A 22,547-nucleotide genomic window follows, 5' to 3' on the forward strand; every position below is an offset into this window, starting at 1 on the left:
GTCTTATATCAGAGTTTTCTTCAGCCAAAGCAATGTTTGGACTTTCTAGTGTTTATGACTTTCAGGAAGGGGGATGGGCAGAAAATCAGGGGGTATCTTTTATGATGGTTAGATTGATTTAAAGGATCAGCCCATTCAAGAGTGCTGTTTTAATTATGGGCAGAGCTGGGTGAGCTCCATCTACCCCAGGTTTTTTATAGTTCTTGTTAACTCCAACAGCAATTTCTCCCTACCAAAGTGTTAAACTCTGATCCTTTCTGGCTGGAAGTTTTGGCTGTTTGGCTGCTCAATTTTCCATTTTCCAGTTGCTCTTGTTGCATTTTCTATGACAAAACAATGTTCAATAGGGAGTGTGGGATCCCCACGCAAGAGCAAATATCTCAGCTAAAAAATTTCTGAAAGTTACCTGAATGCAGCCACCCGGTATAATACTTACTTTGCACTGCGAACCAGCAATATTTCCCCCAACAAAGTCCTGACCAGCTCCTCTTCTTACTGTGCTTTGGCCCCTTTCATATTTCATTCCTATGCATAAGCCATACTCATGGAGGCCTCCAGCAGTCCCATGCAGTACAGCTTAACCATGGACATGATCAGGACAATGAAGAGCACATGAAGGAAAACCTGAAAAGACTTGTTAGAAGAAAGATCACTGATATAGGAAGGAAGGAAGGTATGTATGATCCCAGGTTGGCTGCAGACATAGAAGTGGGGGAATTTTTGTGAAGCTGTCCTTTAAGCTAATCAAATTAATACATTTGTTGAACTGGAACCTAGAAGTATTTTGCGCATGTTAAAAAGAAACAACTATATTGCCAAAAGTATTGGGACACCAATGCAATGCAAAGCGTCGGATGCAGTGGTGTAAAGCACGCCACCCTGGACTCTAGAGCAGTCGAGACGTTTTCTTCAAATTCTATTCTGGAAGAATGGTCAAACATTCCCATAGACACACTCCTAAACCATGTGGACAGCCTTTCCAAAGAGTTGAAGCTGTTATAGCTGCAAAGGGTGGACAAACTCTACGGACTAAGACTGGGATGCCATTAAAGTTTATGTGCATGTAAAGGCAGGCGTCCCAATACTTTTGGCAATATAGTGTATATTGTCAGGAACGTTGTCCAAGGATAGTCATATAATTTGTCCAGCAGAACATTCACCAAACCAGGGCTCTGCACTCCAGAGAGAAGAACCAGATGGTCAATTTACAACACTCACATGACTGTCAAAGTAAGACTTCATAAGACAAAGTAAGAAATCGGGTCTCACCATCAAGGTCAGCAATGATACCAAAGACTTAAGCCGGCCACAGATGGTTTGAATCTCGACCGGGTCAGCAGGGACTGGCCAAAATTCGATCCATCTATGGGCAGGCTGATTGTGCCCAAGTCAATCCGTCAATCGACTTGGGTACAACCAGCATCCAGCATGTCAGGTTTTTAGCATGCGACTTTTGCCAACAGTAACAGCTGCTAACAATATGACTGTGTTCTCTTGGCAGGGATGGCTTCCTGTGCCCCCCCCCCCCCCCCCCCCAGCTGGGAGAACATAATAGCTCCACAGGAGGGATTCCATCATCAACACTGACTGTGTTGATGGGGGAATCAAGTGACTTGCATTCCTGCAACCTGTAGGAAAGAAAAGTAACAACATATATGGCCTGCCTTAGTCAAAGATTAAACCCTGCCTCATTCCACCCAAAACTAATACAGCTTTGGGCACAGCTCTCTTTTAAATACCTAAACTCAGAAAAAGTGTTCTAGCGTAACTATTACTGAGCAATAATTACAGGTGACAGAGGACTTGCAGCACACAAGTATAAATAGAGATCTGTAATGAAGCTTGGAATGTTAAGTATTTGCTGATGTTCTATTGTTCATTTTACAGCTCAGAAAATTTAGAAAAAAAGATATTGGGCCAAGGTCAGTGGGTGTCAACCATGCTTTGTTTTGTCTGGAAGGAATTTAACTTAAGGCTTTGATGACCCCTTCATTTCTACTGAAAGTATCAGTTAAGCAGTCTATGGTTTGTGTATAAATGTTCTATGGTTCACCCATATTGGCTGGTCCACAGGAGATTTTTGTAGATCTTTAGTAACTTGACATACTTTTCTTTGTTGATAGCTGCCACACAATTATTTGAAGTATTCCTGGGGATTTTTAATCTCCTAGTAGCATGATGGCCACAAATATCCCTGTTTGTCACACAGCCAGACCATCAGTTGCTTAATCACTCCCTTTTAATGGGATATGCTATTAATCATTAAGATTAATCACAGCAGAGGGAAAACGTATCCATATAGTGTGTCCCTGTTGTAAACTGCAGGCTTTCCTGATAGAAGTAATTACTCTTGTTTCCACACTCCTCAGCACTCCAATAATGTAAGATCCCCTAATAGTTCTGCCTGGCTTAGCTGAGGACACCGTTCCCACCAACAATGCATGTTCCATTTTAAAATGTTTGCTTTTCCACGGAATTAAAAATAAAGCTCAAGAAATGGACCTATGCTCAAATATTAACTTAAAGTGTAGCTGAAGGCACTGCACGTAAACTCACAGCAGGCTGGAAAAGCACACACTTCCCGGAATACCGATCAGCAGAGAAATATTTCCATTGCTGACCTCCATAAAAGCCAAATAACTAATATTTTCATTCTCCCAGACAAGTCTCTTTCTAGAGTAGCCTGTACTAATAAAATACAAAGCCTGCCATTTTCCTTTTGAAAATGCTAATTTGCTTGTGTTTTAAATTAATCCAAATACTTTAATACTTACTCAATCACTGATCTGGAACAAGCCTACAAGTTCTGACTGTTATAGCTGCATGCTTGCTCAAGTGCTGTGCTCCTTCTACTCATTTCCCTATTGGCTACAAAATATGAATGGTGTTGTGATGAATAAAGGATGGCCTTTTTAAAAGATCTTGGAGTAAGGACAAATAAGCACAAAATTTGGGATTCTTGTTTGGAAGGGGGGAAAATGTGCTTAAAGCATAGCTAGCCTTTAAATATTAATGATCCATTAAATGGGTAAGGTTAAGTGCAATGCTGGCTATACAAATAGCAATCTGACTATTAAATATCAATATAGATTAGATTTTCATTCAAGAAAGAGTCACTGCTGGCCAGTCCACCTGAGGAAACATCCAATTGCTTTCTACCATATTGTTTTATAAGGGGTCCTGTTTTAGATCTAATTCTGTTTGATCTCAATTATTCTTTTTATTATATCTGTTTCAATAGAGAAAACAATTGACGTTTTTCAGTCGATCAGTTATAAAAATAAGGTGTCTTTGTACTTTTAATCTCTTTTGATTGTATTAGGGATTTGCAATCCGGTTCAGAGTGGCTGAAATAGCCTTAAAAAGTCTACCACCAATGATGGGGCACTTTTCTTCCTACTGACACCAATGATGGGGCACTATTCTTCATACTGACATCAATGATGGGGCACTATTCTTCCTACTGACATCAATGATGGGGCACTATTCTTCATACTGACATCAATGATGGGGCACTATTCTTCCTACTGACATCAATGATGGGACACTATTCTTCCTAGTGACACCAATGATGGGGCACTATTCTTCCTACTGACACCAACCATGGGGCACTATTCTTCCTACTGACATCAATGACGGGGCATTATTCTTCCTACTCACACCAATGACGGGGTACTATTACTCCCACTGACACCAACATCTGCCCCCCCTAAAATCTGAAGGACAGTAAACTGGCCCTTTGTTTAAAACATGTGGAGACCCCTGGGACTTTATTGTTTTTTGTTGTGTACATATATTTGTGGCTTATTCACAGGATTTTGGTTATCTAATATTTTATGTGTTAATTTTGAGCTGTGTTTTATATATTAATACACTTGTTGGATTTATATAATTTTTACCTTAGTATTCACAGTGTTGTTTTAGTTTTAGTTTAGTAATAGTTACAGCTGTTTCGCCATTATTTGAATATCACTTGATTAATAAAAGCGTTTTCTGTGCATTGAGTTTAGTGAGGGTAGCGCTGTGCTACATATTTTGTTATTGGTATACATTAATGTGGAGAATTATCAGTTTAAAGTGCTAGCTTGCTCCCTGGTGGGATTGTGATAATCGTGCAGATTGATATTTGTTATTTAATTCAACTTCTGGAGAAACCCTGGTTAAGAGAGGCTGGTCTAGATTATACAACTGTGTCTATTAAAAGGGATGGAATTAACAAAAAAACATACATACTTTTAAATATTTATGGCTGAATGTCATGATTTTCCTAAAACATTTAGATTTTTTTTCCAAAAACATTTTGGTATAGGACAACACAACACAAAGGTTACAAGCTCCAGGTGCCCTGTGGCCATGTAGCAGCTGGCAGCATATGATGTGGCTTGTGGTTGCTTGTCAGCTGATGCCCCTCCCGATTTCAGTAAGACTTGGGAAAGGAAAATACAGATTATATAACTGGGATCACATCACATTCCTAGTGGTAATTATAACAGCCACACATTGTACAATACCCAGACAGATAAATGTCTTCCATTACCTCTCATGTTGTGCTGGTAATTTCACTTCATGCTTTGACTTCCTAAAGGAGAACAAAGAGGCAAACGGAGAACGGATCTTCAGGAAGGAAGGTCCAGAGTTAGAGCTCTTCGGGGACTGGTAGGTCCTAGATGAGGACATCCTGGAGGATTCCGAGTCTAAAAACACAGTAGGTCATGGTTATTTTCCTTGGCCTGTGATATCTGTTTAGCTCTTAGCAGAAACTCACTTCATACAATAATTGTGAAGCACAAGAAACATATGTCCACATGAATCAAAGCCATAAACACAAACATGGCTGGATAATATTTCCAGGATGCCTTTAAATATATGTTGATTTTATATATAATGGTCTGGAAAGTAGCAATACTAATATACTCATCATGCATGCATTCTTATATAAAAATATATATAGTAGTTCAAGCTTGAAGGTGTAAGCTATACATACGCAATGAATGAAGTAGAAAGAAAAAGAAGAAAAAATGTAGCAGATACTATGGTTTACAATTTGCACAGGTTTGAGCATATCTCTAATTTCCACTTGTTCTGTTAAAGGAAGGTCCATGTATGAGGTGTCCTATATAGTAAAGTTCTCTGTATCTCATGATAGCGAGAGATAATCCTTGGTACAAAATGTGTCCAACCGTGCAAAGGATCTTCATCAAGTCCTGTGAAGTCACATGTGGTGTATGTGCAGCATGTGCTACCTGAGCCAACTTATCATATAAAAATCGCAATGTGCAGGATCAAAGTACAAAGTATCTGGTTATTGTTAGAATGCCTCAGGATTTGCCATAAACAGCAACACAGATCTGAGTCTAGTTACAACACATACTTTAAAAGTCAGTGTGTCTGGGGGAAGGGATGAGATTAATAAATTACTCTGCTAGTCATTAGAAGGAAAAAAAAAATCCTGATGAAAATCACAAGCTTGGGTACAGTACTAGGCAAATGCATGGTTGCCAACAGGAACAATAAAGGGTTTGTAAGGTATATATCTGCACTAATTTATGTTCTAAACCTACTCAAACACCTACTTGGAGAAGTGCTGAAGTGTGTTCCTCGGAGTACACTTAGAATGTAAATTAGTGAGCATATGACCTGCACAATCAAAGGACATGGCCTTCTCCACTACAGACCTCAAATGCCCACGAGAAATCCATCTGGTTGTATGAGTGTTACTCACTTGTTCCTTGGTAGTAGAAAGGAATCACCAGATTAATCTGATGAGTATCACTGCTCCAACCATAATGCCATCGTAAAGAAGACACTTGACAAAATGAATAATAATATTTTGAACCACTCATCGCAAGAAGGTGGTATTACCAAACTCAGAATATTAGAAACATTGAGGTGCTGGTTGAGCGTCAACGGGATGCAATGTCAGTCGTGGTGCCAAAAGTGACATATCAGAAGTGATGCCGTGGACATCAGGGAGTTCCACAAGAGAGGAGAGATAGGACTGGAAACTATGTAAGATGGAAGTCATCTGTACAAGCATTATATGCCAATCTGTCTGGTCCTAGTGTGCTGGGGAGAGGTGTTTGAGCACTGGAGAACTTTTGATTCATGGTGGAGAGATTGACCTTTCTTGAGAAGAGTTTATTTAAAACTCTTGCAGGATGGACTTATCTATAATGCATATTTATTGTTTATTTTTTATATTTTTTATTGTTATATTGTGATACACATGATTGTGGTAATGTTGAGGTTCCATTCGTTCAGATGCATAATTTCATGTCTGAATACAGTAAATAAAAAGGATAAATCTATGTGTAGCACTACCCCCTAAGGGTTGCTTAGTAATTTTTGGGTTCCCAGTCAATCTGGACCTCTAATTGAAAGCCCAACCGCTGCTGACACCACTGTGCTCTGGTGACCCAGATAAATCATACCTGTAACATGGACTCACAGAGTAGTATAAACCAAAATTAACTTTATATTGGATTTGGAGGTAACTGAGTCAAGTATAACAAAATAACAACACTGGTATTGGCAGCAAGTCTGAGCACACTCAGCAACTGTGAGCAAAAGTAATGACATTCACAATAAAACAGTATGTGTTCGCAGGCCTGCTTTCAGAAATAATCCACTGCCTCCAGTCTGAGGGGACTGTTGAATCCCCAGTGAGTAGGAATGACTATCAATAACAGATAAGCTCACTGTGGGTCCTCAAGACTAGATGACAAGAATTAAATGTGAAATAAAGAACATTCTCAGTTATAATTGGCAGTTTCCGCTTTAAGGGCTGTATAATGTCTTCTGTGTGCCTGTTGGGGCCCAGTTGGTGTGAAGTTACGTAAAGAGGTGGATGATAGTTTGTCAGGGTGGTCACATGAAAGATAGAGAGGGAAAAGGAGAAGATTCAACACTTCCGTGATTTATGGTAAAGAATTAGTGCAAGGTTCCCTTTAAGAGCTCTAACCATGAATTGGGCTTGAAGTAGTAAAAAGAAACAATTGGCATAAATGTCTATGGACAAAAGCAACTCCCTCTGAATGTCAAAAGCAAAAGATGAACAGTAGTAGGAATCCTGCTCTGCAGAGAGGGAAATGGACTTGCTGATTTAGTTGGCACTGCTGTATCTTGGTCTGTAACCGTATGTCCTGAGGTCAACTTGAACGATAACTGTACTACAAATATATTCCAACAATGCCGCTTGTATAACTAGGCCGCAAACTGGGGCAATTGTATGTAATGTTCACAACTAAGTGCAAGCAGATCACTGAGGTGGTGAACTATTAATGTTCACTTTGTTAGTGGATGCATGGGTCTCCCTCTCACCCGATCAATTTGGTTTGGCAGATTGCAGCGATTCATCTTTCCCAATGGATAGAGAAAGTCCACAGGCCCTCTGGTTCAGACCTGTCATTCTGCTCTGTCTTCTGCTGTCAGAGTGGTCTGCTTGGCAGTGTTGCAGGCTGGGCGGTTTGTAAGTTCTTTTCACTCTCTCTCTCTCCAATCCTGGCTCTGTGGCCTAGTTCAGCACTTCAGCCGTCAACACATCTCCTTCAATCTCCCACCGCACTCTCACTCCAAATTTCCTGGGTCTTGATATTTATATGACCCTGCTCACACTCTACCCCCCCTGGGAAATGTAGTCCTAAGCATTCTGCTTATCAGCCAAGTCCTGCTGTTCAGAAATACAAGTTCCAGAGGGCTGTTCTGTCAATGTGAGTAACCCTGAATAGCAGTCCACCTCCTGCTAATATCCACTTTATTGTATTGCAAATAATACCATTTCAATAAGTCCATATGGCAGCATTCTTTCCTGTGACAGAGACCTGTCTGTGTAGATTAAACATTGTCCAACACACACATTTAAACAAAGTAAGAAAAAACTGCAGCATTTGTGATTTGCTTACTTGTGGTTCAATTCAATCGCACCCTCACATATGTAGGCCAGACCCTTCAGTTATGCCGATACAGTAACTATAACACAGATTACTGTGTCTTCTAATTTAATTTCTATGCTCACTGGTGTTTATTGGAAGAACAACAGGTATCTTCAACTGCAGACCTCAAAAACACTGGAGCGCTATTCAGGGGGTCCTGGAGAATAGCTAGGACAAATCCACCAAGATTATTTATGTAGATAAACTGGTTGCAGACCACTTTTGTAATGCTCAGACTAAAACCCATGAACTAAGAGGAACGGTGATCACACTCCAGCTTAACCATGGTGGCAACAGGGATAACATTCTACTACAGAAGTATTTCTTTTAGATTCACACCATATATGCAGGTATTTTTAGAGACCAGTTTTATACAATGTTATTTTGTATCATACCATATTTTGCTCTTCTGTAACAAGTGTAATTGTATTAGTATTTATGCTTCTTTTACTGCTTTATAAGGGATGTTGTTTATTTTGTTGCTTGCTCCTTCTTGGTGCTACCCCACTGCTGTTATTCCTCAGACCCTTAGGTTCTGATCTTGGCCTTTCTATTTGCATTGCACACATGAACAGCATGGGTTTCCTATGCTTGGAAAGCAAGTGTAATGGCAAAACTTCTGGGTATCAATAGAGGCACAGAATGGAACATTCACAGTTCACAATCCTGATTCTGATTATAGGCACAGGATCGGTGCTGTCCATTAAATGCAAACTCTGTTGATCAGGAGCGCTTTGTCTATGTGTTCTGGGAGCAGCATTTGCAACTAAAACTGTGAGTGCATGTGTGGTAGTGGTGGTGGGGTTCTTTTGGACCATAGCGGCCAGTAGCTTTCGCAGTTTTTTATGTTCTTCTGAATATTCTATTTGTTTATTCAGTATGTTACCTTGAGAAAGAATACCACTGCTTCTCAAAAACATCATGTATAGAACTTCAGTAAGTTGCTTAGCCAAAATTAGGTGTACTGGTATTTTCATTTACAGGTACGGTATGAAGTACAGCCATACAGATGTATCTGAACAAACCTTACTAGTGCTTCACCCCAAAGCCAGGGCTCTGAATTCTAACGGGCCTTAACCTCCAACACATTACAGTAGTGTTGAAGCTAATCAGGTCCCTCACACCCCCCACACCACAATAAATTGGCTCATTGCTATGATGGGCTACAACCACTAACCAACAGAAACATTCCAGAGGCAGGAAGGGGCAGCTAATTTCAGCATTATTAGGAAGTGCCAAAGCTTTGACTGTCAGCTCTTGGCCCCAGTGCAGAGATTCATCCTATTTGTCCTTGGGACCATTATCGTGAGGATTGAAAGTAGTGGAATATCTAAATATTACAGTTGTTGTTAGATAAGAGAGAATCTTCCAGTGGGGACACATGTTCTGGCCCAAGAGAGGATTTTCCTTCACTCTGATAAGATTTCTTCTCTCTTCCTGTTGAGTTGCTAGGCCAGGAAGTGAAAGGAAGTCACTTTAGCGGGACACAGGTAGTAAAATAATAACATTGTCAAGCTTTTTTTAAAAAAAAAGAAAAGTAGGGCTTTTTTTCCCCTCCAATTATACTTACCTAGGTGGATGCAGCTTTCGTCTGAGTGTGAGAACTCAGCAATCACATGACCTCTGATCGCTGAGTTCTCACAGCTGCTCTGATCAGAGAGTGGTGACTGTCAGTCACCGCTCTCTGCTCTGCCCTCCCAGCACTCAGTGGAGCGCTGGGCTGTGGAAGGAGAGGAATCAGCTGGCTCAGTCTCTCAGCGCTTCGCTGAGCGGCTGAGCCAGGTGCCACTCCAGACTCTGGGGTGGATCCCGACTTTAAAGTCTAGATCTTACCCCAGCCTGGAGCCTGGAAAATGGGTCACAGGAGTGATCCACAGGAGGAGTACAGCCAAAAGAGCTTTAATCCTTCCCACTCTATCCAAAATAATCTGGCTTTAGATATTATTTGAAAGTGGAATTCCAGGCAAACCCTAACTAGCCTTAAAACTGTCCCATCTGCCCTCCTAGCACCTATGCTAACTAAAGTGTGTAAAAAAGACCTACGGTATATACTTACCTGTTTTCAGCCCGCTCTTATCCTGTCACATGATCTGGCTCCCCTGGGTGAGCCAGCGCCACTGCAGGGGAGAGGAGGAAGCGCCAACAACAGATGTACAAATGAATCCTATGGGTGATGCCACACTCCCAACCTTTACCAGCCATTGTTGGGAATGCTCTCTTCTCTCCCCGGCAGCACTGGCTGAGATCATATGACCGGCCTGGCTTGAAAAGCATGCAGTGCATTCTTACACAGGTTAGTCAGAACAAGTGTTAGGAGGGGGGAGAGAACATTTTTAAGAGTAGTTAGGTTACGCTTAAAATTCCACAATAAGGGCCAGTTTACACCATAGTCGCATTATCCTGCAGTGTGATTTTCAGCACATTCATTTAAATGGGCTGAAATCAAACACAAAGTAATGCATGGACTATGTTTGAAAAACACGCCACACGAAATTGCATGGTACTGTGGTACCATACGATCTGGTGCCTGCAAATGCACTGCATTTTCAATCTGCATTTGTGGTGCCATTAACAATGTATTGGCACCCACAGCAGATCGCAAAGGCAGTGCATTTTGCCTGCGGTTCTGGTGTGAACCAACCCCAAGACTTATCCTTAGAAAAACGCACTGCCTTTGTGATCTACTGCAGGTGGCAATACATTGTTAACGGCACTCCAAATGCAAGCTAGTACCGCAGTATTGCAATCTGGTGTGATTCCAGCCCATTCAAATTAATGCACAGGAATGAGGATTGCATTCCTGTGTGATTCTGGTGTGAGATTTGGGGTACTCAGCATTCTCTGGGGTCGCATCAGAAAGATAATGACATCACCTTCTGCAACGTGGAAGTGGGCTAACATTTTCCCACACAGCTGCGTTTTTCTTCTACTATCATACAGCGATTTATAAAAGGGAAGGAAGGCCTGATGTAATGTGAGGACCTTGCTTTCTAGTTCAAGGTACACTTTAACAGCAACTATATTCTGATTACTGTAGGCAATAAAAATGATACTTTTTCAGTTCTAATATACTGTACATTCCATATCAATATCAGAATAATATGAACTTGGAAATGTTTCTGCAAATTTTACGAGAATTGCTGTGCCTATAAATCAGCTTTAATTTCAATTAAGGGGCAGCAAAGATAAGCGTCATTATGCTGGGAGCTTGCCTATATTACACCTGACCTAAGATGCTGGCAGCTTGCCCATATTACACCTGACCTAAAACAAAATAACTAATTATGCGTGGGGATTGTCTTTAATGTGTTACTAAACCCAGGACCCTGCATTCATTTTAGTAAATACAAACTGCTAAATACCTTTTCTCATCAGCAGTTAGCGCAGTCTTCTATCAGTGTCCAGCAGAGCACTAGTTAAAACTTGTAGGAGGCGTTTTCATTCTCCCCTGATTGTCCTATGAGGCTGCAGGACCCCTGACCCTCTGTCTGGACAGTGCTCATTGGCTCTGTGCTGATCACAAGCACTCTCCCCCCCAAAAAAAAAAAAAAAAGCTCTCTAGCAATACACACCAAACTGAGCATGTGCAGCTTGCCCCAAGGCTCTGTTCTATCAGCAGATGGATTGGGGACAGCAGAAGAAGGGGAGGATCAGAGAAGACAGGATCAAACATCCTTTTTACACAGTGACTATAACAAGCATGCTTTACTGCATATACAGACTGATTTTACTGTTGTGGGTTTAGTAACACTTTAAAGGATTATTCCACTCATTAGTGATTTTTCAGTAATATGTTGCATAAGGTAGACCTCAACATTTTTGGGATCTCTCCAAATCCATAACAAAAATTATAAAAAAAATAACCAACTGCCATAGGAGCTGCTCATAAAACAAACCTAAGGTGATATTTGGCAGTATCTACCAACACTGAAACATTAGACTGGCCATAGCCATATAGGACTCAGTTTTTTGCTGTTCAACCGGGAGGTTGAACAAAAGAAAATGACTCAATTCCTCTATCCACATCCTTATGTAGAGTGGGGAATCTCTCCTGCTGAGCTATTGTATCCTGACAGCAGGGAGAATTCTGAGAAGAGCGAGAGAAAAATTTCCAACAGGTTGGTAGTACACAAGTCTGTCCGTCCGTTCTATCTATCTATCTATCTATCTATCTATCTATCTATCTATCTATCTATCTATCTATCTGTCCATCAACAGATCGGCATCTGTACAACCAGCCTGCTTATACATGGATGAGATTCGGCCAGTCCCTGCTAAACCATCTGAATTTTGATCCATGATTTAGTTTTGGGTGAACTGATGTCATCATATTGTAAACTGAAGGAGGTAAAACAACAGCATTCCTAGATGTGTTTAGTTTCCTTGCCTTTTATTTATGAGTATCAGATGACAAATAAACAGTGTTGTGTTCAATGTGGAATTAGTAATACAAGGTTATATAGCAAATCATAATGCTAAATTACTGATATACGTTCCTGTTACCATAGCCCTACAATGCCTATCAGTGCCCCAGGGCGGGGAATCCAGACAGCCATTTCTCATAGATAATGACTTAAAGTGACACTAAACTCTCGTAAAAAAAATTTGATTCCAAAGATGTATTTACAACCCCAAAGAGTATCTTTTATTGCTCTCAGCCTCCTACAAATTCCATTTTTTCCCTCCTCCTTTGCTTCTTCTGCTGTTGAGATGTGACTTACTGTTAGATGGTGGCTACAATCGCTCTCCATGGTCCACTTTATGTAGGAACGTAGTCACTCTCTCTTGCTCATGCTTGAGTTGGACTATGCAATCTACACTCACCAGCCACTTTATTAGGTACATCTTGCTAGTTGGTCCCCCTTTTGCCTTCAGAACTGCCTTAATTCTTCATGGCATAGATTCAACAAGATGTTGGGAACATTCCTCAGAGATTTTGGTCCATATTGACATGAATTACTGTTGCCTTTTTATCATCTCAAACCAGTCTGCCCATTCTCCTCTGACCTCTGACATTAACAAGGCATTTTCATTCACACAACTGCCGCTCACTGGATATTTTCTATTTTTCGGACCATTCTCTGTAAACCCTAGAGATGGTTGTGCGTGAAAATCCCAGTAAATCAGCAGTTTTTGAAATACTCAAACCAGCCCATCTGGCACCAACAACTATGCCATGTTCAAAGTCACCCAAATCCCATTTTCACCCCATTCTGATACTCAGTTTCTAACATGTATAGGTCGTTCCAAGGTGATGGAAGTGAGGGGGGGAGGAGAGCTTCAGGAGCTAACAAAGGAAATTACAAGGAGGCAGAAAACCACAGTAAGAAATTATCTAAGAACTCAAATGACAGTCTGCTAGTACTGGCCTGAACATTCCGAAAAGCCCTAATCATGGGTTTTGTTAAAGCTGGCCAACACCTGCTTTTCTGCAATTAAAAAAACAAACAGCAGACTCAAGTACCTGTAGCTTGTGCTTTAAAGTGGCATTTTAGATAGAAACAACTTTACAGGCAGGCTCTTTATTGCAGAAGAGTCATACTATGTTTTCTAAGCAATACATGATTTTTACCAGTCTGTTCACAATCTTTTTGACAATGTAAACCAAGCTGTGCATGTGCAGCTCAGTGTACAATGCCGGCATCTGCAGGGAATAAACTATTGTGCACAAGCATGGGAGTTACATCATCCTGGCACAGCCAGACAATATGGATATGGATGAAGATCCTGAACCCCAAAAGACGAAAAGGCAAAAAAGATTTTAACGACGGTAAGATTGCTCACAGACGTCACATCACTATAGCAGAAGACAGAATCTTTTCATCATACGATGCCCAAATCAGAAGTCTTGGCCACAGCAGGCTGCAGCCAGCCTTGTAGGCCATCATCTTAAGCTGAAAAATGTTTTACTAGGAGGGAAGTTTTTATTTTTTTGAAATCCATAATAATTTACAACTTCGATCACTTAAAACATGCAAGCTATTAAATTGACTAAATTTTGTACTTGTACTGTACATTCACTAATAAATATACCATTAAAAACTACTGGAAACAAAAAAGAAAAAGAAATTGTAAACAATTACAATAGGCCATAACTTATTCAAATGCAGGGGATAGTTGGAGTATTTTGTCTCCTCTGAGAATGCCGGAGAACTGAGCAGTGGACATTTACCGCTACATGATGAAAGGACACCTTAGTTGGATTAGCAATATAGATAAGAAATGAAATACCAATTTCCTACATTCTTTATGAAATGTTAAAAGAGAACTAAAGTTAAAGGAAACATGCCAAATGTAATTCCTCACCATTGCACAAATCCAGCAAGCAATACCAAAAGTGGTGGCTGTGCAAAGCATTGTGACTGCTGATTGATTGCTATGCGCTTTGCATCTCATTCTGCTAGCTATAATTTACTTGCAGGAACAACCGATTGTACAGTTTTAGATCTCAGCTCATGTGTTGTACAAAAGAATGTGCCCATATCCTACCTGTATGTGAAAAATAAGTAGAACAAAACAAAGAAGTGGCCACCACACAAATCAATTTACAACTAGTACAGAAAAGGTGCACATGGAACGGGCAACACTAAAAATTCCGCAAAACTCAACCCAATGGCTACTTTCATACTGTTTGAGGCAAAAACACATATGCGTTTTTACCGTGTTTTTTACAGGACATGTGACCCAAAAATGCACAAAGGGTGCGCATTTCATTGATTTCAATGGGGAGGTGCGTTATTTATTGCGTTTTTGTACCGCACCAAACCTGCACCAAAAATGCAGCAAGCAGGATTTTAAAAAACACACCTGACCCGCAATGGATCACTGTGAAGAGTTCCATAGGAATACACGGTCACACTTTTTTTCCCACTTTTTTAAACACAAAAGCAGGAGAAAAACAGATCAGTGTGAAAGCAGCCAAATAGTCAGCATACAAAGCCTAAACAAAATGTTTCAGCAGTTAGCTTACTTGAGGGAACTGTAGCCATATTAGTGCACTTGCAACAAAAACAATTGAGTACTGTCTGTGATACATTTTTTATTTGCACTAACATATGATTTTTCAGGACAAGCTTTCAGGGAGTACCCCCTTCTTCAAGGTCCAAACAGTACTGCTTGGACATTGAAGAAGGGGGTACATCCCAAAAACATGTCCTGAAAAATTGTATGTTAGTGCAAATAAAAAACGTATCACGGACAGTACTCAATTGTTTCTGTACCAATTAGCTTACATACAGAGTTTTTTGTTGCACGCAATACATTTTCAAATACGTGTGAAGTCTGTGTCAAGGTCTCTCTGCAGAGTGCAGTCCCCAACCCAAAACTATCTGCACCCCCCAACTTGAGATATGTACAGTATATGCAACAGCAATGTGTACACTGAAAGAAGGCTTACCTTACAGAAAGCCCAAACCTCATTAGAGATCCCTAAAGGTCTTTTTTACTCCACATGCTGCAAGTTTAATTACATTTTATGTTCTAACTAGCTGCATCAGGTGCTGGGGATTTTTGCATTGTTATAAACACAAAATGGAAAGAAACAATTCTAATAAACTTCAGATTGACCAAAAAAAAAAAAATTCACATACTTAAGCAAGGGATTGGCATAATTTAATTCTTTGCTCCTATAGCTAATTCTCTTTGGCGAAATCCTAGACCTTTCAGCACTAATGTCAATCATTTCACGTGCAGAGTGTCGATGACTATTTTACAATCAGTGAAAGTCCTTCTACCCCTTAGCTGTTGACAGAGATCCCACCACCTCCTCCCTTTTCTGACTCACCTCCCTTAGGGGTTTTCTTCTTAAGACGATGGGTCAGAGGAGACCTCACCAAGCTCCTGACATCCGGGTCATTCCTAAACTTCTTTTTCTGGATCTCTTCGAACCACTCTCCAGACACGGCGTGCAGCCATTTCACATCTCGCTTGGAGGTCTCAAGTTTGCTGAAAAGACAGAAGAGGGTTTGTCTAGCGACTGCACTCTGTCAGTGTTTTCCTCCCAATGCTGCATGTTTATTAGAATAATTAGATATTCTGCAGACGCGAGAGGCACAAACCTGTTGGACCAGATGTTTTGTGATGTCACAGGCACAGCTTGTGAAGGTGACACTCCTGTTGGACGAGGATGGCTACAGATGTTGGGGGGGACAGGGATGTCACATAACACAGGTGATGCTAGTTAGGTGATCCAGGAGGGAGTGTAGACAACTGGGAACATGTACACAGGGAGGTGCAGCTGCTGTACAGGTTAGCTCGAGGCATATCTATCACCGTGGCAGATGATATTGGCTGTGTGCACTGTTTACAGCACAGATTGAGAAATCAGTTTGATAGATTGCCAATGCTAAAAAAGATTTCTAAGGCTCTGTGCAGCTGATTAGGAGTGTCTAAGCTCATCAAACACTATAATGTACTAGAGGATCACCCAAAACTAGAGTCCTACTCAGATAATGCTGGCTGTTGTTAGAAAGAGATTTGTGAATTTACTGTAAATCTAAGGATAATTTTATTAAAATTGTTTAAGAAACCCATTGCATCCCTTATGTAAAAAATGTTGTGTACTAAAATGTAACAGAAAGCACAAAAAGCCATTGCAGCCAATCAGAAAAAGACTTTTACTCATTTGATTGCAGCAAACTAAAATGTGATGTCATGTCAGGGGTTGTCACGTCAGGGGTTGTCATGAGCTAATGCATTTTATATTATTATTATACAGGATTTATATAGCACCAGCAGTTTGCTCAGCGCTTTACAATATAAAGGGAGACAATACAGCAACAATACAGTTCAATACAAGAGGGATAGGAGGGCCCTGCTCCTTGAGCTTACATATTATGCTGCTCAAAAATTCCACATTTCTGTACGATTTTAATTGCATTCCTTTGTGTATTACCTTTTGTACCTTTTGTTTTTTAAGTTTGAAAAACTCGAAAAAATCTGTGTAAAGCAAAAATTTCACATTACTTTTTTTATTTTTTTATATAAATCAGATAAAATACCTCCCCCCCCTTTTCAAAGATTAAAAAAAAAATTATAATGATAATACAGGCAGGGATTTCTCTTCAGCTGTGTGTGAAATAGCTATGACTATGATCCCTAAACAAACAGAACAAATCCATTAGAGAAAAGGAAGTGAGCGCCAGACGTCTGCACTTGGCCGTCAAGCTCTATTCAGTCACCACTTTGTGGGTGTGTTCACCGAATGACAGTCACACATGAATGCCCAGATTGTGAGAGCTCAACACTGTGTATGTTCATGCTTCATTTTTTGTCTTTTAGAATTTAGCTCTTCTAGCACACCCAGGAAAGATGTCTTTGTGGTTAATAGGTTGTTTAGGACTGCTGATCATTATCTTTTCTGTCAGAGGCAGGTAGAATGTGTAGACCAGCCGTTTGCCAAGACCATACCATTGTTTTCGCTTGGTACCAATGAGCTGCATCTCACATTTCCTTTTCTGTACTGGGAACTATGAGGCTGAGATTTTCCCAACATAGGGGTTGATTTACTAAAGGCAATTAGACTGTGCACTTTGCACTCTGCAAGTGCAGTTGCTCCAGAGCTTTCTAAATGAGATAAAGCTTCTCTTTGCCAAGAATACCCAATCATATGCAAGGAAAATTAAAAAAAAATGCATTTTTGATTGCACATGATTGGATGATGGAAGTCAGCAAAGCTTCTGCTCATTTACTAAGCTCTGGAGCAACTGCACTTTGCAAAGTGCACAGTCTAACTGCCTTTAGTAAACCCATAGTCTTTTGGCCAAGACTGATCCTTACCTACAGAGTCTTATTCTTCCAAATGTATTCCCTGTAATATCCAATGCGTGAAACCAGGAAGAATACGACCACCTCAGAGCAGCCATGATGGTGGATAGGTTTGGAAACCTGACCGCTGAGCACTCACCATCAAATAGATTAAAGAAGTCAAGGGATAAACCCACTAGCTTCCAACAGAAACTAGGTTGTCAGTTTTTTGCCGTCCGTACCCTATAGTGATAGAGCTGAGACAAGTACAACTGAACATCATAGGTGACATCAAACTGTTGGGACGTCCATGATTAAAAGTGATAGGTTTTGAAAAAAACCCAAAAAATACTTTTTTGTACTCAATGTAAAATCCTTACTCCTGCTATAGCTACTATACAAATATAGGATACTATATACTCCTACTATACAAATATAGGACACTATACACTCCTACTATACAAATATAGGACACTATACACTCCTACTATACGAATATAGGATACTATACAAATCAACAGACATAGCCCCATCTAGTGGCTGTGTACCATTGCATGTACAACATAAGCATGAGAATATAAAGCAGTGAGCAAATGGTAATAAAGTATAAAACATTAAAAAAAACTGTATGGAAAAAACCCTCTACATAATATGTTCCCCTTTCCCCAGGTTCCAGAGTTTAAAGAGTAACCATCTACCTGCCAAATTAATTCCAAGATATGTTGAGTACTAGAAAGGCTGTAGCAGAGCGCAAGAGCGCAGTCTTTTCAGCAAGATTTGGGCAAACCGTTTTTCAGTTAATATTGACAACTCCACAGTCTTTCCATCCCCTCAGGTAAAGAGTCTGGGTGTCATCCTCAACAGTATGCCATCTTTCTGTTTCAATGTTTTTTTAACATTTTTAAATGGTATAACAAGCCAAGGTTTGCTCACACAGGGGTGACATTAAGCAGGCTTACATGATACAATGTGTGCATAAACATGTAACAAAACAATGAACCAGTACCAGAGCCTAGGAGGGACTGGTGGATAAAAAAAATATATATCAATTTACACAATAATACTGCATTGTCCCCTGGAGGACAGCAGTCCTTAATAGTAAACTCCATAACATGAAGAAGATGGAGAGAAGAAAGATAAAGAAGGTAAAAAGGATAGAGAGGGAGAGGAAGGAGGAAGAGGCCCCAGAAAGGGGCAAGCACCACAGACGAGGGACCTCTATAAGGTAGAAATATAATCAACCATAACTAGTCGGGGGCAGGGATGGGAAGGGGTCGACTATCTACGATTCCCAGACTTTCAAAAATTTTTCATGAGAATCCTTCAATATGTTAGACATCTACTCATTAACCATCAAGGTGGTCATCCTGGTTTTACCCCCTGAAAAGCAACAGACGGAGTCTTCCATTCATAGGCAATAGTTCGCTTAGCCGATATAAAAAGATACAAGGCCACTTTCTGCTGAGGTGCGAAAAGGCCTGGTACGGGGCAATGTAGAAGGGCCAACGAGGCATCCTTACCGATGGTCACATGGAATAGTGTCTGCAATAAGCCGAAGACCCTGAACCAGAAGCTGATCAGACATGGGCATGATCACAAAAGTATGTAGGACATCCCCATGCTGACTGAACCCCCTAAAACATCCTTCAATGCTGTCAGGATAAGTGTGGGCAAGTCTAGCCAGGACACAGTACCACCGCAGGAGTACTTTATATGCGGTCTCAAGAGTAGAGGTGTTGAATGAACATTTCGCTGTCATTGTCCAGGCCTTGCTCCAGTTCTCGCCCTCAACATCAAATCCCAGATCCCGCTCTCATTGAGTCACATAGGAAAGAGCTGATAGGGACGATCTACTGTTAAGAGAGGCGTAAAGTGAGGAAATTAGGCCAAGGGACCCCAAGGAGTGTTGACAGACGTGCTCAAAGGCTGTCTTGTGAAAGGGGTATGTGGAGGTACACCGGAGAGACAAGATCCAGTGCTGCAATTGTAGAAAATGAAAATGTTCTTGCCTAGGGATCTCGTGCGTCTCCTGAAGTGTATCCCAAGATGGGAATAACCATGTAGTTAAGCAATGGTGTACTCTCGTGGTTCACCAGGAGAAGGCCTTATGTTGTTTCAACCATGGTAGGAACAGAGAGTTAATAATGATCGGTAGGAGAGGTAGAAAAGAGTACATTAGATTTCCTGAATATTGCATACGAATCCCACAGTTTCAGGCTATGGATCATACGAGGGCATAGCGTCAGGGGGCGCAGTTTATGGGGAAGCCAGAGCAACGACTGCAAAGAAATTGTGGCACAGCCAGGTAATTCTAGGAGCACCTACAATGGGGTGTCAGAGGTAGCATGTAACATAGACAATTGAGAGATCTAGGCCGCCAGGTAATATTTGACTATGTTAGGGGCTCCCAGACCACCTTGTAATCTGTGGGTATATAGTGTGGTCCTGGGGACTCTAGGACGTTTATGGGCTCAGATGAACCAAAGAATTCTGTCCTGCAAGAGATGTAAAAAGAAGGAGGGGACATAGATCGGCAAGGTCCAAAAGAAATAAAGTACTTTGGGCAGGATTGTCATCTGGGGTGGATGCTGCCTACACAAGAGAGGAAAGGAAATTGCCAGGAGTGGAGAAGAGATGTCAAGCAGCGTAGCAAAGGATATTAATTGGTTAAGAACAATCTGGAGTAAGAAGAGGTGAGTTTAATCCCTAAGTAATCTATGGAATGGGGTGCCCAACGGTAGGGGAATTGTTTCTGCAGGTGTGTGATTAGACTATCCAGAGAGTGATATTCAATGCAGTAATTGAATAGGTTAATACAGAGTCCCAATATGGCTGAGAAATGATCCAATGTCACCTGTAAACTGGGAAGGGTGATAAGAGGGTTGGAAAGGACCAAGAGAGCATCATCTGCATAAACATTTGCCTTATAATGGTTACCTACCCACTTAAGGAACACCCAAAATGTTGGGGTTGTCCCGGGTAGCCATAGTAGGTGATAAGGGGTAGCCCTGCCTAGTACCCCGGAAGATCAAGAAGGACAGGGGAAAACCCCCCCAAAAAAGCTTACATAACAGAAGTTGTGGGGGATGAGTACAGGGCTTTAATCCAATCCACAAAGTCGCCTCCGAACCCCAAGCGCGTTAGCACAAAATCTAAGTGCTCCCAAGAAAGTGAATCTAATGCCTCATAGATGTTGAGGGACAATAAAAAACCTGGTATCTTGCATTGGCGCAGGATGTGGATTAAATATATGACCCTGCAAACATTATCTCTGGCTTGATTACCTGGTACAAAGCCCACCTGATCTCTATATATTAAAGCCTCCAGATAATTGTTTATACGGGTGCTAAGGACCTTCTTTAGAATCTTCAGGTCCAAATTCAGTTAACAGATGGTTCTGAATGCCTGCGGCTTAGTAGCCTCCTCAGAAGTTTTAGGAATCATAGCGATGTGCACTTTAAGAGACTCGGGGGAGAGCTGAGAACCTCCTCTCAATAAATTAAAATATGCGTCAAGATAGGGGGTCAGTAGGGTGGCAAATTTCTTATAGTAAAGCCCACAGTACGCCATCTTTCCAAGCTCACATCAATAATGTAACTTGGTCAGCATATTTCCATCTACGCAAGATTAATCGCCCACGTCCATTCACCACACCCAACAGCACTGCCTTTCTCATTCACAATCTGGTCACTTCCTGTAAAGATTACTGCAATTCCCTTCTTTTAGGTCTCTCTTTCAAGTTGCTCCATGAACTACAACTGGTTCAGAACTCTGCTGCTCGCATCATCAACAGAACCCCCTCTTTTAATCACATAACTCCTGTCCTTCAGCACCTTCTGGTCAAATATCGCATTGATTTCAATATTCTCTTACTTACCATTAAGGTCATCCCCATTCTCACTCCTCCGTACCTCTCTGAACTTCTGCATATCAACAGACCCTCCCTTACTCTCAGGTCTTTTTCCATCCATCTCAGTGTTTCATCTGCCCATCTGACCACTATGGGACTGAAAGCCTTTAGCTACTTTACCCCCCCCCCCGCCCCGACTTTGGAACACCCTGCCTTCTGATATCTGCAACACTGATTTCCTACCCATCTTCAAATTAAGTCTCAAAACTTATATTTTTAAACAAGCATACTCTGTCTGATTTCCTCAATTTGTTTTTGTAATTTGATGGTTATGTAATATATATTTATTTTATTTACTTTTTTATTGCACTGTTGCTAGCTTTGTAAGGTGACCTTGGGTGTTCTGAAAGGTGTCTATATATAAAATATATTATTATTATTACTCCGCATTCTCTTGATCTCCCTGGATGGAGGATGACTTCATCATCACCTACAGTAGGTGCCACAAGCAGAAGCCAGAGGTAAGTATATTTCCTTGTCCCCTCTCCCTAGGTTTTTATTACTTTATTACTATATTACTGTGCAGCTGTCCTTGCTATTTAGGTGCAGAAGAAAAGATGACCACATGATGCTACCTTTGCCAGGCTGCCACAAGGAGCTTTTTATTTAGCTGGTATTTAGGTTAGAAACCAACACCCTCAGGATTTTATTGCTGCCTGTGTCTCTGTTAGTGAGATTCAACCTCTTAATTGACCTGATCATCAATGTCAGCACAGTGGCTAAATGGTTAGCACTTCCGTCTGGCAGTACTAGTGTCTTTGGTTCGTATCCCAACTGCAGCACCACCTGCCTGGAGTTTGCATATTCTCCCTGTGCCTGTGTGGGTTTCCTCCCACACTCCAAAAGACATGCTGGTAGGTAAATTGGCCCTAGTATGTGTATGTATGAATGTGAGTTAGGAACCTTTGATTGTACACCCCTTGAGGGTTAGGGACTGATGTGAATGTACTATATATATGTAA

The 22,547-nt window shown here is 41.0% G+C and overlaps 1 protein-coding gene across 1 annotated transcript in view; it reads right to left on the reverse strand.

Moving 5' to 3' along the window:
* EXPH5 (exophilin 5) overlaps window positions 1–22,547 on the reverse strand; it is a 144,265-nt gene that overhangs the window by 34,019 nt on the left and 87,699 nt on the right. Inside the window, exons 3-4 of the mRNA XM_089666001.1 lie at window positions 15,715–15,917; window positions 4,538–4,694 (exon numbers count right to left, since the gene is read on the reverse strand). Of these exons, the coding sequence (XP_089522127.1) occupies window positions 4,538–4,694; window positions 15,715–15,917 (360 nt within the window). The remainder of the gene's footprint in view (window positions 1–4,537; window positions 4,695–15,714; window positions 15,918–22,547) is intronic.

Source organism: Staurois parvus, unplaced genomic scaffold (genome assembly GCF_062004578.1).
Source record: "Staurois parvus isolate SC_StPar_1 unplaced genomic scaffold, SC_StPar_1.0 ptg000050l, whole genome shotgun sequence".
In the NCBI taxonomy this organism is placed as follows: Eukaryota; Metazoa; Chordata; class Amphibia; order Anura; family Ranidae; genus Staurois; species Staurois parvus.